Below are 17,006 nucleotides of genomic sequence, written 5' to 3' on the forward strand. Positions count from 1 at the left end.
TTTAGCTTCAGCGCATTCACGCTCGCTTCTTGTTTCTGAAGGGAACGAGTCGATTCACCGAACCGAATCACACCCGAGGAGCCTCTTCATGGCGACTGATCCGTTCATGGGAGCGCGAATGCGCACACCGCAGGATTTAGAGCGGTGGCGGTGATCCTTTTCACCGCAGTTTCTGAACGACTGTCGCTCGAGATCCTATCTGACTAGAGAAAAATCTCAAACACGTCACCGGATTCTACGGTTCTGCAGGAGACACCACACGCAATGCCCTTTACCCTTCAGAATACATGTGCGGATATTCATCTGAACAGGCAACGTTAAACGCATAGCATGATGTGTACGAGTGTGTGTGTGTGTGTGTGTGTGTGTGTGTGTGTGTGTGTGTGAGAGAGTTACTTCTGCTGTTTGGCCAGTAGCCACTTCCACTCTTACCCACTTATTCTGTGCATATCCTCTCCCGCCTACCGCTCACGAACGCCGAAAATACATCCACTTCTGCAGTTTTTTTCTCCCTCGCTCTTCCGTTTGTCCCAGTCTGGGACATGTTTGAGGAAGAGCAGATCGGTCCTGTTCAGCGCACGTATCAGTGTCACATAAATGCAGCAGTTCTTTCATCACACCATCCCAGTGTGAACTTGTGTATTTTATTTACAACTCCAGTTCTGCACAGTTCGCCGCTTTTAACACACCCACTAATGAAACTCGAGAGCTGCCCGAGCACAGAAACAGGGCCGGGAGTAATGTTAGCTAGACTCGGGTCTTGAAGTTGAGTTGTATACCTATGGTGTAAAGTGTGTAGGCTGTGTGTGTGTGTGTGTGTGTGTGTGCGTGGCTCTGAAATCTGGGACAGGATTAGAGGCTCAGATCTTCACGCCTACCTCAGCTCATTACCGTTCTCCTGTGTGGTTGATGCGTGTGTGCGTGTGTTATAGATAGAGATCGACCCGTATTGATTTTTATAACCGATACCGATCGTTTGCATGTCTATGTGCCCGGTAACGGATATGCAGAACCGATATGTTTATTGTTTTACTTCTGTTTTTGACACAATGAGAACACCACTGAACCGAACAAACCGTTTTATCCATAACGGTTTCGTCAGATTTCACTTCCTCCTTGCATACAAAACAAAATAATAATTAAAAAGAAAACCTTCTTATTTATACACCAATAAATAGAGGGGTCTGAAAGAGTGCAAAAAAAAAGTGCACTCTTAGTAGTGTCTTTCTATTTATTTATTTATTTTTAAAATAAAAGCTTTGATGAGCTAAACGGATGACGTGAGTTTCTCTCTACGTCTTAGCGCCAAGCTTCTTAACCTACATATCGCGTGTTTATGCAACACATCTCGTCTGTGCAGGAATGGCCGTTGCGTCGAATAATAAAGCGCAGTTCTGAAAACGCCCACACGATGGCGTGAAAACGATCCACGCGTCGGTGGAGCCGACATTACAAAACTGATATCCGTTTATGAAAATGCTTCGTATCTGGGAAACCGATCGTTGGTTGTAGATGAGCGATCACTGCTGACACGCTTAAATGTGTTTGATCAGAACTTCCATGTCATGAGCGTGTGCATTAGACGCCACTCTGACGTACGCCACCATTAACCGACCTCTCATCGGGGTACACGATGAACTCTGGCGCTGTCTGCCGTCTTCCACACACACGAGCACCGATTGGTTAGCGTCATGGCGGTCCGGGATGGCGCTGGGGTTCGAGCTCTCCGTCTCCTGGGCACAGGGAGAACACTTTTCAGTTGTGTCACTCAGGGGCTTATCGTATATGATGTTTGTGAAAGTTAGGAAGTAATTTACAAAAGAAACACCGGCAGCACTAAAGGTTCAGCAGGAATCCCGATGGAAGAATCGCAGCGCCTCATCCCCGGTCACCTCAGGTCTTTTCCGCCAGCAGCCTGACCTGACGGACAGACGCTGTACAAGTGTGTGTGTGTGTGTACAGTATGTGCTGACTTTGCTTGATGCTTGACAGTGACATTGATCCTGAGGCTGTGATCAGATTCACACTGACACCAGTCAATGTGTGTGCTGTCGCATCGACCGCAGCAAACCCACAGAAAGCACCAGACACGTGGCCTCGGCATGCGCCGGTCGTCGGTCCGACGGTAATATCACGATGTTCCCACGTCAAGCGCTTCCAACTGTCGTCACTTCCTCCGAGTTGTGTTCATGCCCCGTGACAGACTGCGGAGAAGGTCGGAGTAAACCGATTCCACATGCACCGTGCGCTAGAAGTGATGATCTGATGTGTCCCGAGTGTTTCGGAGGGAACCGGTACACACACACACACACACACTGAATTAAAAAACAAAACTGTGATCAAACGTTCAGCAGGTTTTCTAATATGAAAATATATATTGCTGCATATACGGGTTTCTTCTTGTGATGGGAAGACTGGGAAAATCGATGGGGGGGGGGGGCATGTCTCCCCTCCTCCGAAAACAGGAAACAGCTGGAGCAACATCCTGTAGCCGAGTGGTATCCAGAGAGAGGACCAGCAGCAAACGCACGGCCATTAGTAGCCCCAGAGAGACGCGGCAGAGAGGCAACAATGCAGGCCTGTGTGTGTGTGTGTGTGTGTGTGTGTGTGTGTGTGTGTGTGTGTGTGTGTGTGTGTGTGTTTGGTCCACCGGGGACGACCGGCCGCATTCTTTCCATTTGCTCAGTGGCTCTCGGCATTGAACCATCGAACATGTACGCGCAGCACAAAGGCATGGCTATTCATCTGCACATGCTCTCAGTCAGTGGGAGTGTGGCAGAGAACGGGAGAGGAATTGTGTGTGTGTGTGTGTGTGTGTGTGTGTGTGTGTGTGTGTGTGTGTGGTCCGGCGTGCTTTCCCCTGACATTTGTGCTGCGGTGAAGTCTTTGTGAGCGTGGCAGACTCTTTCTGTTTTTGGAGTTTTGTTTGTTGGGTTGCAGGGGAAACCACACTGGGAACCAAGGCTTCACGTGGCTATTTAGGGAAACGCAGCGCTGGAGATGAAACCGTCTGTTCTCGGACTCCTCGGAGAGCGAGACAGAAAGAGGGTTGGAGATGTGAGGATGGAGGATGCAGGGAGGGTCGAGGAGTGAGGGAGAGTTAACAGAATGGAGTGAAGAGACTCTAGTGGCGTACACACAAACTCGAGAGGAAAGCTTTCTGCTCGGGACGCCATCATTACCTTTACGTTCTTGCGTTCGTAAACCAGAATGAATCTGGCTTTATCGTGCAGGGTATTCAGTAGGTAGTATTATCATTTCTTGCTTTTCGTGATCACGACTGAATTCTTCGGCGTTCTCGACACATGTTTATATTTTCCTGGGGGGCAGAAAAAGCTTGGCACAATCCTGCAGCATCATGGATGAAACAGATCTTCAGCTTTCAGTCCTATTCTAATTCACAGGAATTCATGTGTTGGAGAATTTTATTCTACTTTCAGTTATTCAGTGGAAGGAACGCTGTAGGAAAAGCTTTTTGTTTGTTTGTTTGTTTGTTTGTTTTCACTGCATTACATTTCTAAATATAACAATTCAAGCTTAAGTCATTTTTTTGGTGCCAGAGTCTCAGATGGTGTTCTAGTGAGCGTATGCGTATTATGTGTGTTCTCGACCTTTTGTATCTAAAGCCCCCCTAAGCCTCGCCTATCATGTGGCAGCCCCCTCCCCTCCAATATTTGGAGGAGACCAGGTATAATGGTTATCTGTTCTGTACCTAATCTATAATCTGATTTGATTTGATAGATGGATAGATTTTTTTTCAGAACTTTCACGACTTTTATAAACTATATAACGGACAGGTGTGGAACATGAACGATGAAAAATGTTTCTGAACACTAGAACTACTCTGATCAAGAGAACTAGGCTGTAATAGCGTGGACTATTTTACATTGGTAACACTGGTCTACACTGACAGCTAGATAAAAGTCAGACTAAGCTCCGCCTCTCCACAGCAAAAACAAAACAGAGGGAGAGGGAACGCGGGGTTTTTCATTTATGCACATTCTATTTGAAAAGCAATAAAACACACCGAGTACACAAACGATGCCCTGTCTGTGTATGCTGTACGATTAAGATTTCCCTTCACTGGAATGAAGAGGCCCAGACGTGTTCCAGCATGACACTGCCGTGAAAGTGCAATAGAAATATGTTGTCCCTAAACTCCGTGAATGATTGGGATGAATGATTGTGATCTCAATATTGATCAAAAATAACCGTTGAGTTTTCGCGATTCCTTATGAGAGTGAATCATTTTGAGGTCCCACGGCGAGAAAAGCTTGACCGAGTTCGGAGTGGAGGAACTGGAGTGGCCTGCACAGAGCCCTGACCTCCACCTCACTTACACCTTTGGGATGAACTGCAGCGCCAGCATCCCCAACATCAGTGCCTGACCTCGATAATGCTCTCGTGGCTGAGTGGGGAAAATCCTCGTTCCAAAATTTAGTGCAAAACCTTTCCCAAAGATCAGAGGTGGTCGTAACAGTAAATGGGGGACAAAGGGTACGTTTACACGACAACGGTGTACTAAAAACAGAAGTTTTTCCTTGTGTTTTTTTTTTTCAATTTTGGTGACAACGTTGTCAAAAACGAACCCCGTCCAGGCGCTTAGAATCCCGATAGTTCGACTTTGAAAATGATCCCTCAGCGATCTCCAGGCTGCACCGCTCGGGGACGTCCTCAGTAGCAGGATGTAGCCTCCAGTTGATGAGAGCTCCATCCAGACGTACTGCGTCATTTACTTGAATCCCCGAGAGGAACGACTTCATGTATCATGGCCTCTATCCTCTGCCGGGAACATCCCCGGTGATCGCGTTTGCACCTCGGCTACTCGCTGTGGCGTCCTCTCGTCGCATGTACGGGCGCTATTTGAATGTGGCGAGCGTATATGTATATATATATATATATATTGTGCTGGCATTAGAGTGTAGCATCATGACCAAGTCCTCAGCACGTGTGCGTATTGGACAGTGACAGGATTCGGGACGGGAAAGAGCACCGCAGCGCAGCGTTGAGAAACACACGGACCCGTGGGAGCGCGTTCGGTTTAAACAGAGGCAGAGAGTCGAATTTCCTTTCTCTGGTTATTGGATGAGTGAAGTAAACAAGCCAAGTGGAAATGAAATAAACGAGTCTAAATGCGTAATCCGTTTGTCCCAGGCGCCAGGGCTTTCATCCATCCCTTCCCAGTGTTTTTAGAGTATAAAGGAAGCCATCTGAGTTTCAGACTGTGTGTGTTGTAGGGGCTTCGGTAGAAAACAAAATGGTTGCTGCGTGAGAACTGAAGGTGGTGGATTTTAACATGGGATCTGCGTTGCCATAGGAAATGATCCGTCGGCTGTCTGAAACGGGTTTCCACGCTCTTCCAGAGCTCAGTGGTTGCTCGTGGATCTCCAGCTCAGCTCTAAGTGCGCATGTTTTACAGTGATATTAATCGTAGCGTCCTTTCGCTTTTCTAGTGTTGGGGCATTAACTCGGGCGTCATACATCCGAACCGCATCTCTAATGGGCTAAACAACATGCTCGCATGCAAGCTGTCGGCATCGGTGCTGCAACTGCTGAAGCACATTTGTGTGTGTGTGTGTGACCTAGTTCTTCAGTTCCCCTCAGGCTTGAGGCAGCGTCTGTGAGAGCGAGTGCAAGGGGGTGAATACTGTCGGGAGAACGTATGAGAAATGCGTAAATGGTGAAGGCACCCGGAAAGCCGCCGAGTCTCAGGGATTCCCGAAGACGACGAAGGCGCACGTGCAGTCCTAAACCGTTCAAAACCCGGCGGGCTCCGATCTGCCGCCGGAACAGCCAAACCCACGGTTCGACCTAACCAAGCCACGAGGAAGCTGTTCCCCGTGCCGCGCTTCTGCATCTGACGCCAACAGCGCTTTGTTTGAGAAAAGCTCATCTCAAGTTCCCCTGAGGTTTCCATGATCATCATCTTGCGCTTACTTTCTTCTTTTCAATCTGCTAAAGGCGGTCCTCCTACACATCGTTCCATCGGCGGGTTTCCGCAATCCGTTTTCACACACACACACACACACACACACACACACACACACACACCAGCATGTGTGTGAGTGGATGTGCACAAGCCCATAGCTGCTGTGATGTGTGTGTCATGTTGGATCCCAGACTGAGCGGGTGGGAAGGATAAGCAGGTCATGGGAAAGTAGAAATGGACAAGTGGCTGATTTAATAGCCAAACTAACCACACACACACACACACACACACACACACACACACACATTACTGTAGTATCCCACTGTGCTAAAGATTTGATTGGCTAGCACAGTACTCTGGAAAGACTGATATTTAAACTTCACTGTAGTGATAAAAGCGCTTCATTAAACTCTTCTCGCCTCTAACAAACTGTACCGGGGTTCATTTGGATGACGATAGATGATATGATAATACATTGTATGCATGCTGCAGATTGTTGAGCACACTAACAGGATGAAATTGGGAGGAAGGTTGAACGAGAAAAAACGACTTCTGACCTTGGCCTGTCAAGCTCCCGCCAGCAGTAATCAGATCAGATTAGGTGTCTGACAGATTGTCACGGACGTGTTCATGGGTCTGCATTAGCGTTAACTCGCTCACATAGGGGCTTTCATTTAAAAGCCAGATTAGTATTTGTGCCGAGAGACGCGTCAGTCAGTGGCTAGGCTTCTGGTCCCGCTCCTCTGTCCTGTCGGCTCCTGCCTGCTCTCGAGCCTGGTGTATGCTTTGGGTAGCCGCTCAAAAAGAACCAGGCAAACCTTGAGCGTTTTCTGGTGTAGCAGAACAATAGGAGGATCATAGGCTGACCTTCGAGAAGGTGATGTAGGACATCTGCGCAAACAAAATGGCTTTATCAAGCCCCGATAGCGATAAAGACGTTGCAGGTGTCTGTGTGAACCCGTCTGGAAGGTGATGGAGTCACCGCTGCACTGCATTGACTTTAGATAAAGAAGAGAATGATGCCTACAGACAGATCAGAAGATGTATATTGTGTACGCCGCACTGAGGAGTCCCAAATGTCTCCATGTATACAGCTGGGGAGAATGTTTGGTTGGCAGCACCACGTCGGTTGTGCCTCCGTCAGCGGATGCTTCTGCGTCCAGTCTTTTTAAATTTGTCTGGCAGCACGTTTGGCAACACTCGTGTGTGATGTGCTCGCCATGTTTCCTGCTGAAGTCCATCGCAACCTTGCGACAGCTTCCCGAGAATCATTTCAATGCGTTCTTCTTTTGTCAAAAGCATTCTGGGAAACTATATATACAGTGTCGGGGGGGATAAGTATTGGACGCGTCAAACGTTCAGGGGGGAAAAAAATGAAGCCGTTAGAATGGTCCAATCACCTGACTCGAATCCGATTGAACAAGATTTAAAGACAATATGTTTAGTAGAACGGACCAAAATCACGCCTGAATACTGCGGAACATTAATCTCTCACACAGGAAGTGTCTTGAAGCGTCATTACAAACAAAGGCTTCTCCACTGAGTATTAAATACGTTTCAGTTAGCGTGTTCAGTACTTTTTTCCCGTGTCATTCCGCTTTATTACACATAACTTCATTTATGGACGTAAACGTTTGGATTTCTTTAATGTGTGGATCTCTTGAGTTGATACCAAAGTCTGGTGAAAATTTCATGTGAGTAACCTCACTGGAAATATATTTACTGAAAAAACGTCGACGCGTCCGATACTTGTTTCCCCGCTGTGTATTCTAAACTGAGTATGAAAAAACGTATGATGGGTACGTTTGCTGAAAGCTGTTCATTTCCCCCAGGTATGGAGACGTTGGGGACGGCGTGTGGATTTACTCCATGCACGGTGGTGAAATAGTTGAATTCGTGAATATGATAGGTCAGAAGGCATGGGTTGCTTTTGTATAGCAGCAGCTCTGACAGTAGTTGTGTCAAAGCACAGCGCCGTACTAATATGTTACCGTTTCTATAGTAACGGCTCATTCGAAGACTGATTTAAAAAAAAAAAAAAAAACGTGTCGTTATTTAACAAAGAGAAATAAAACGGATCATTTGATCTTGTTCCATCTTCCATTTTCATAGAGAACTTCGCCTTACTGGGGGTTGGGTTACGTTTTCAGATTATCCGTGCGTCCGGCCGAGATTATTCTAAGCACGGTATGTCAAGAGCTAGCGGTTGAATTTTGTAGGATATGTACGAAATAATCCTTGTAACCAGCAGATGAACTGATTTTTTTAAAAATTGTTCCAAGCAGGGTCAAAGTCACATCAAGGTCAAATGCCTGAAATAGTTTCTCTTCGATTGCTCACTTCCTGTTTTGTCATAGAGAGATGCTACTATACGTGTTCGTGGTCAGGAAGTCGAGAGTCATTTTCTTCATTTCCATCGCCATCAGTCCATCCATTCATCAGAGGTTTTGGAATGGATCCATGGGATATTTCCGGAACACACATAGTATGAAGTCGGAAGAAGGAGTAGATTTGTTGGTTCAAGTTCAAGTGGTTTTATTGTCCATCCGTCCATCTTCTACACTGCTTATCCTTTTCAGGGTCACGGGGAACCTGGAGTCTATGCCAGGGAGCATGGGGCACAAGGCGCGGGGTACACCCTGGACAGGGTGCCAATACATCACACACACACTCACACACCCATTCATACACTACGGACACTTTGACTCGTCCTTACTTCAAGTGAGAGAAAAAAAACATGAGACGCTATTGATGGAACGATTGTGTATCGTTCTTACTGCTCTAACGTCAGGAAAAAAATATAAAGATTACCTGCTAAAAGTGCAACGTATCTTTCTTCACTTGCTAAAATAATTGCTCTTTTTGCCAAATTCCTGTGGTGTAAGAGGAATACAACACATTGTTATTAAGCAAAAAACACTTTTTTTTTGTTGTTGTTGTTGTTTTATTTGCTTATAGCGTTTTTTTTTTGTTTGTTTTCATGGTGTATCACACTACGTTGTTGTTGATTATTTTCCTATAACTTAACTGTCGAGCCACACGTGATATTATGGAGGCTACATCCTGCTACTGAGGACGTCCCCGAGCGGTGCAGCCTGGAGATCGGTGAGGACGGTGCCGCTTGAAGTACCACGGAAATGGTTTTGGACCTCAATTCCACATGGACGTTCTCGCTGTGGTTGCCATGGCGTTAGGACTGTAACTAGGGTCTCCTTTAGTGAACAGTCCGACAAAGACTTCATGTGAAAGCCATAATGAACTTTCTTTTACTCTCACACTATCCGTCGTGACCCGGATGAGTACGGGTTCCCTTCCGAGTCCGGTTCCTCTCGAGCTTTCTCCCTCAGATCATCTCAGGGAGTTTTTCCCTCACCACCGGCTCGCTCAGTAGGGCTAAATCCACACACTGAAAATCTCTACCCTGTGTTTTATATTTCTCTAAAGCTGCTTTGAGACGGCGACTGTTGTTAAAAGCGCTCTACTAAATAAGGTCAAACCGAATTGAATTGATTGAACTCTTTACTTGATATAATAATGATGGAAGCTCTTACTTCACTACATTTTGGGAAATGTGATGGAGAAACGTAAGACTAATGGCCGTGCTAGCTGTAGCAATGCACTTTCCGAAATCGAACACCATTTCCTAAAACAAAGCGGCGCAGTCGGAGCTCCTGATGCCCATGCTAACGGGCGAGGAGGTGGGCGGCTCATCTGGATTCTCTTTCAAAAGGTGAATCAACTGTGATGCCCGTCGGACTTCCCGAAGGTTATCCACGAGCCCGGTGCTTTAATGTCTGTCGCATTGCAGAAACGTTGAAGCGGCAGTTGTTTGTATGTGTGCCTGAGCTGCCATTCTTAAATACCTAGCCTACAGCTGAGTATCTTTCAGCACCCACAATTCCTTGCGGACTGAGCATGCGTGTATATCTCCTCTCGGTGGATTTTATGAGTAAGGGGTTTACATGCAGCAAGTTAATCACTGGTTAAAACAGGGATATTCCAGGGGTGGGAATCAGAACTCGTGGAATCGGTATATTTTCTTAATGTGCGTCGGGCAGTCGGCTGCTCGTTAAAATGTTAACGCCGGGTTATTGACGCGCGTGTAGACGTCGTCGCTGACGAGCTCTGTTTCTCTTGAGACTTTCTGCTGTCGTCATGATTGTTGTCATGGGCTGAGTCTCAAATCAAAAAAGCCGAACAGCCCGTTCCGTAGGATTAAAGGTGACCATGAGGAGTTTTATAAATGCAGCCGTTAACTGTAATGAGGAAACCGCGTTAGTGTTGCTACTCGGTAACGCTCTAGAATAAAGTACATATGGGGTAATGGCGGCTTGGTGGTCACGGCTCTAGGTTACTGATCGCGAGGTCGGGAGTTCAAGCCCGAGCACTGTTGGGCCCTTGAGCAAGGCCCTTAACCCTCTGTGCTCCAGGGGGCGCTGTATCATGGCTGACCCAGCGCTCTGACCCTGGCATGCTGGGGTATGCGAAGAAAAGAATTTCACTGTGCTCTAATGTAAATGTGACTAATAAAGACTCTACCATTATATTTATTAGATTTTTATGATTTTGCACTGTAACATTAGTCATCCGTTTAAGTTCATGTGCCCGTTTTGCAGAGGTGCCAACATCTGCACTTGCGTTTGGTAGCGGTTACTTTCGCTTCATGCCAACTTGATCTCGGTGAAGTTATGAGCCTTTGTCTCGTGAGCCGTTCGAGTACATAAAGGCAGGACTGTGAGCTTCACAAAAAATGTGAACAGTGTGGGTGGGGCCAGAAGGGTGGGATTGGGGGTGTGGCTTCAGGATAATCTTGAGGATTACATAGTGAGAGTGTATGCTTACTGTTTATACTGCTTGTGTAATTTTGTTGCATCATCAATGACCATGTGTGTGTGTGTGTGTGTTGCAGATGCCTTCGTGAACAGCCAGGAGTGGACCCTAAGTCGCTCAGTACCAGACCTCAAAGTGGTGAGTGCTGCCTGCTTTTCTTCTCCTGTTCTACACAGATCAGCATGACTAAAATACCTCGTGTCTACGATGCACAGTATCCCATCACCTCAATATCACCATCACCGCAAGCACACCTGTCGTGTTACATTCGAATAAAACGCACCAGACGTAGGGCTGCACGACTACGGCCAGAATGATCGTCACGATTATTTTCGATCACTACTGAGATCACGATTATTGATTGATTTTAGGGACGACGTATTTTTATTGCACTTTCACGTTTAAATAAACAGACCGCTGCTTTCACCTCCACGTCGTGCTACGTTCCTGCTCATGTACGAATCTTTACATCAGATTAGACCGGTCCTTAAAGTGCATCATCTCGTAGAAGCAAAACATTAATAAAGCTGATTATAGGATGAATAAAAATAAAAATGCCATCAACCAAATGAAAATATGCAATTAAATATAACAATATGCAAGCCAATGGTAACAATTCAGGCGAATGCAGAAAAGGCAGTAACAGTGTTTGCAGGAGGAGAGACGCAGACAGATCACGCAATAGAGCGGTGACGCAGGGACGACGCCGTTTTGTACCGGAACCCGGAATTTATCACCACACCGGTTCCCTCGGCAAAAACCCAACAGGATTTTCACACAGGCTTTTGGATTACTGCAAAAAATAAACTCTGTGATGAACAAAAGTTTACAACACTAACACGTTCTGTCCATCAAGATACTTTTCACAAATGAACACGACTTTTATGAAGTTTGAAACCTGCATACAATCGCCGGAAATAAACGAACTACACCCCGGTCGCTCCGCCTCAACGTCACCGTCACCAAACCTCCGACTACTTTTCCAAACTTGATTTAAAACTTTTTCCATAATACGGATTTACTCTGCGGATGAATCTTCATCCACGTGTTTTTCGGGGAACTGTGCACAGCACACCTGAACCAGTACACCTGCAAAGTTTTTACCTGTTCGGCGCGATGACGTTTAATTTCCCCGACAACCTCCGTAGTCCCATTTAGCACCACGTTAATGTCACGATTTCCCCTCGCACAAGCGCCGGAGCTAAAATGCTAACTCGTTTACGGGTTTTGGCGTTACAAAATGACGTCATCCCTGCGCCGCTCTATGGTGATCGGCTGTAAGTTTAGGAAGCGCTTGATTTGATCTGCAGCGGAGTTTTCCATGAGCGGAGGACGGATTTTAAACGTCAGTATCGCAGTCGATCGTGTTCATGTAATCGCGGGCAGTCGAAATCGTCATCGATATTCGAGTAATCGTGCGGCCCTACTCTGACGCTACTTTTTCAATTCAGTTCAATTACAAACTGAAAAGAAAGACCAGCTGAAGACCGAGTAACGATTAAATATGCTGCTTACAGTCAGAGTTTGTTATTAAACGACGTACAAAAAACACGTCCTGCGATAACGTGGCGTGTGCTGGCATTTTCCTCATATCGTCCAGCTCGAGATTAAAGCGAATCGCACAGAGTTCTTGCGGAATCTGTTTAACAAATGTTCAATGTCGGTGTACATTAGCGGTGTGTGTTCCGACTCATCGTTTCTGCTAGCTTGTGGCCAGTAGTCTGTAATGTAGGGCTGCGACCAGCGCTTATTTTCCTAATCGGTTAATCTGCCTATTAGTTTCTTCTTCTTCAATCAATCGAGCGATTTCACTTAGGGGTGTACTCACTTTTGTTGCCAGCGGTTTAGACATTAATGGCTGTGTGTTGAGTTATTTTGAGGGGACAGCAAATTTACACTGTTACACAAGCTGTACACTCACTACATTACATTGTAGCAAAGTGTCATTTCTTCAGTGTTGTCACATGAAAAGATATGATCAAATATTTACAACAATGTGAGGGGTATACTCACTTTTGTGAGATACTGTGTATAGATATAGAGAGAGATGTAGGGTTGTGTGTATATATATGTATGTGTGTATATATATATATATATATATATATATATATATAATTTGCTGGATGTGACCCGGTGTTATGAGTTAAAAATGTACTTAAAATGGCGTACAGTACCTTGTAAATGAATTGGTTTTATTTCCATTAAAGAAAGATATTTTTTGTGTTATTAGGACCATTTTGTTTGAGGTGTGAAGACTACTCATGAGATAAGTGTATGTTATTTTTAAGCAATGAAAATTAAGTTTTAGAGTGATTAGCTGCGTTTACATGGACAACAATAATCCACTCTTAATCCGATTAAGACGATACTCTGATTAAGAAACTAGCATGTAAACAGCGATTTTTACTTACCTTAATCTAATCAAGGTCATAATCGAAGTAAGCACTAATCGAATTAATGCAGGTGGAGTACTCCTGTTTTAGTCGCATTATCGATGTGTATTACAGACACGTAAACACCTTGATCACATTATGAGTGTCGTGAGAGTTTTCACCGCATTTTGTGACAGGACACGATCACACACGGCCGTTTTACGGCGAACAAGAGAGTTCGGCTGCGTCCCAAATCGCATACTTTCCTACTATAGGCCTGTAGTGGGGAAAAAATACATGTATCCCGGCTACTATATAGACGGTAAGTACGCGGTTTGAGACGCAGCCCACGGGTTTCAAGCAGTCGTCTATTAGCACGTACAGCGTGACAAATAATTAACTGCACTTGAAGCGTTCGTAAAAATAAATAAATAAAAACACCCAAAACTGTATACGGTACCATAACGAAGACCAACAGTATGTAGATACGTGAAATTCTGGAGGGACGGCGTGACGCGGTGACGTAATGACGTGTGCCGTTAATCTAATCATGTTCTATAACATGTTAAACGGGAACATGACAGGAGTATTCTAAAAGCGACTCGTAAACACCTTAATCACAATATTATCTTACTCAGAGTAAGCTCAATAATTACATTACTGCTGTCCGTGTAAACGTGGTCCCTGTCTGTTAACCAGGAAATGGAGCTTGCAAATTTAATGACTTAAAATAGTTGGTGTTTTTCTGCTCAGTGCCCAGGCAGTACACTGTACCATCCTTCGTACAGTAGGTCATGGAAGTTCAAGATTTTGGTCAGGGAACAGTCATGGAATTTTCCACGTGCCTTGCAGTGGGAGGCGTGTACACTAGACGGTAGAGGGCATAGTGTGTAGTGTAAGTGTACTGTATGTCATTTGGGACACAGCTTTGGTCCGTCCTCTCCGGTGCGTATTTTCAGAACAGAAGTAACGTAATGAGTAAACGAGCCCAACTGAGCAGTGATGAGATTCCTCGACAGCGATGGATTATTATTGATTTTATCGGTTAGTTGTTGCAGCTCTACAGACAACATCTCTCTCGCGGCTGTGTTATTCAACAGCTCTGTCATCCTGTGCTGTCGGATCAATCAGAGCGCTATGCTTGGGTAAACCATCAGCACGTTTAGTGTCACCATGTGAGGTGAGGGTTATCACCAGTGTTGCCAGACTTTTATTTTTCACTCTCTGACTTGTCATGCAGGTGTAAAATTTCCTAAGTGCTGATTTGTACTATTTAAGCAGCGGCACCTGGAATGGTTCGTCACTCGCGAACAGCCCTGGTATGAACATTTGCAGCTGTTTATTTTTCAGAGGAAAACCTGTCGGCCTTTTTATTCAGTTTTTCCAAAGGCTTCACAGAAACCGCGTGGAACGATCGTTTCTACCAAGCTGTGAATTGAGCTTGCTGTCATGTGACCATCTGGTCCTGCAACTCGTGTCGGGTGTTATGAGGCGAAAAAAAAAATCTGCATGACGATCCAGTTGAGACGTGATCACGGGCTCAGTCAGTCCGTGTATGCCTCAGCGTCGCGCAGGCGCTGTGCACTCGAACGCTTACGTGGAGTGTAGAGCAACAGCGTGGACTCATCGAGAAGCACCGATGTGGAGAGATACAGCCCACGCGTACAGTCCCCGCCGAAAGTATTGGAACAGCAAGGCCGATTCCATACGGTTCGCTGTCTGTCGAGGGGCGTTTGGGTTTGGCACGACGAGAGGAACGAGCACATCTCGGTGCGAACACGAGGAGATGAAAGCCGAAAGTCCGATCTATCGTTTGATCTCGGATGCAAATCATTCATTCGTCTAGCGGACGCTTTTATCCAAAGCGACTTAGAAATGAGGAAATACGAGCAATATGACGATATATAAGCGATATATGACGCGGAGAACGATACGAGTAGTGCTACCGTACAGGGTTTATAATAGAGAAGCAACGTGCGCGGAGTCGAGGTGTAAGAACCAGAGTACGCATTTAATTGTATTTATTTGTTTATTTGTTTATTAAATAACGTGGAGGTTAGTGTTCAGTGCTCACGGAAGAGGTGGGTGTTTAGCTGCTGTTGTTTTTTTTTTGAAGATAGTGACCGACTCTGCGGTCCGGATTGAGGTCGGAAGTTCATTCCACCACTGAGGGACGGTTAGTTCATAGCGGAAACGTTCGACTTGGCCTGGCTGTTCCAGAACTTTCCGCGCGGACTGTAGCTGTCGTCTGTTTGGAGGTAGACGCGTGGGTGTTTTAATGACCGCGTATCGCTAAATGATTATTTAGCTCAACACGAGCACAATATTTTCATCTCTATAACTCCTCAGCACATGAGACCGATTGGCTGACGGCGCAGCGACCGCTCCGAGAGTCGACCATTCACACGGGGCTGAATCAGTGGCAGTGTGAGCGAGGTACTGAGCGACGCCGCACGCTGTTATTTTCATGTTCCGTCTCTTAATCTGTCACTTCTCGTCCTGTGCCGGTCTGCTGCACCAGGGAAACACTGATACTGCTCACTCCTGCCTCTGTGCACCGTACACAATGCATTATCTTATTAACGTGTGTGTGTGTGTGTGTGTGTGTGTGTGTTTGTAGGGTATTGTGGGGAACTTGGCCAGTGGGAAGTCTGCTCTGGTGCACAGGTATCTGACGGGGACGTACGTTCAGGAAGAGAGCCCAGAAGGTAATATTGACTGTGTGATGGAATATTGTGGTGTAACAGACCTGCAGTGCTGGAAGCGAATACAGTACCGCTGTGTCCGCTCTCATCACTCACCTGATACCTGCCGTCAACACTTCCTCTTCCTGCTTTCAACACTTCCTCTTCCTGCTTTCAACACTTCCTCTTCCTGCTTTCAACACTTCCTCTTCCTGCTTTCAACACTTCCTCTTCCTGCCGTCAACACTTCCCCTTCCTGCTTTCAACACTTCCTCTTCCTGCTTTCAACACTTCCTCTTCCTGCTTTCAACACTTCCTCTTCCTGCTTTCAACACTTCCTCTTCCTGCTTTCAACACTTCCTCTTCCTGCCGTCAACACTTCCTCTTCCTGCTTTCAACACTTCCTCTTCCTACTGTCAACACTTCCTCTTCCTGCTTTCAACACTTCCTCTTCCTACTGTCAACACTTCCTCTTCCTGCTTTCAACACTTCCTCTTCCTGCTTTCAACACTTCCTCTTCCTGCTTTCAACACTTCCTCTTCCTGCTTTCAACACTTCCTCTTCCTGCTTCTGCCTTTCTGCTGGTTTACACTGGGACAGTTACGCCTGATCCTTCAGTCATGTCAGTAACAATATTGCTTGCTCTCTCTCTCCCTCACTCTCTCTCTCTAGCTCTCTCCCTCACTCTCTCTCTCTAGCTCTCTCCCTCACTCTCTCTCTCTTGCTCTCTCCCTCACTCTCTCTCTCTTGCTCTCTCCCTCGCTCTCTCTCTTTCTCTCTCTCTCTCTCCCTCGCTCTCTCTTTCTCTCTCCCTCGCTCTCTCCCTCGCTCTCTCTCCCTCGCTCTCTCCCTCGCTCTCTCTTTCTCCCTCTCTCCCTTTCTCACTCTTTCTTGCTCTGTCGCTCCCTTTCTCATGCTCTCCCTCTCTCTCCTCCTCTCGTTTCAGCAAGCTTTATTATCATGACTGTATACATGTACAGTATTGCCAAAGCATTAGCGGAATGGGGTTACTACAGGAGCTGTTATTAATAAACATCAGTGTAGTGTTTGTATAAGGCATATTATCAGCATCTGGATAAACATGTTATATTAGTGTCCGTGTAGAAACATGGCGATGAGAGAATAGAGACCATGCGTTAATGCAAATATTAAATCTCTGTATCTCCTCTTGTCTGTCGTGTGCCCCCCCCC

At 46.0% G+C, this 17,006-nt stretch overlaps 1 protein-coding gene across 7 annotated transcripts in view; it reads left to right on the top strand.

The window, feature by feature from the left end:
• The window catches only part of agap1 (ArfGAP with GTPase domain, ankyrin repeat and PH domain 1), a 174,157-nt gene that overhangs the window by 71,059 nt on the left and 86,092 nt on the right, over positions 1-17,006 (top strand). For all 7 annotated transcript variants that reach the window (XM_017481758.3, XM_017481760.3, XM_017481759.3 and 4 more), the window contains exons 2-3: positions 10,839-10,897; positions 15,752-15,839. In XM_017481758.3, the coding sequence (XP_017337247.1) occupies positions 10,839-10,897; positions 15,752-15,839 (147 nt within the window). The remainder of the gene's footprint in view (positions 1-10,838; positions 10,898-15,751; positions 15,840-17,006) is intronic.

The sequence above is a fragment of the Ictalurus punctatus genome, chromosome 12 (genome assembly GCF_001660625.3).
Source record: "Ictalurus punctatus breed USDA103 chromosome 12, Coco_2.0, whole genome shotgun sequence".
Classification (NCBI taxonomy): Eukaryota; Metazoa; Chordata; class Actinopteri; order Siluriformes; family Ictaluridae; genus Ictalurus; species Ictalurus punctatus.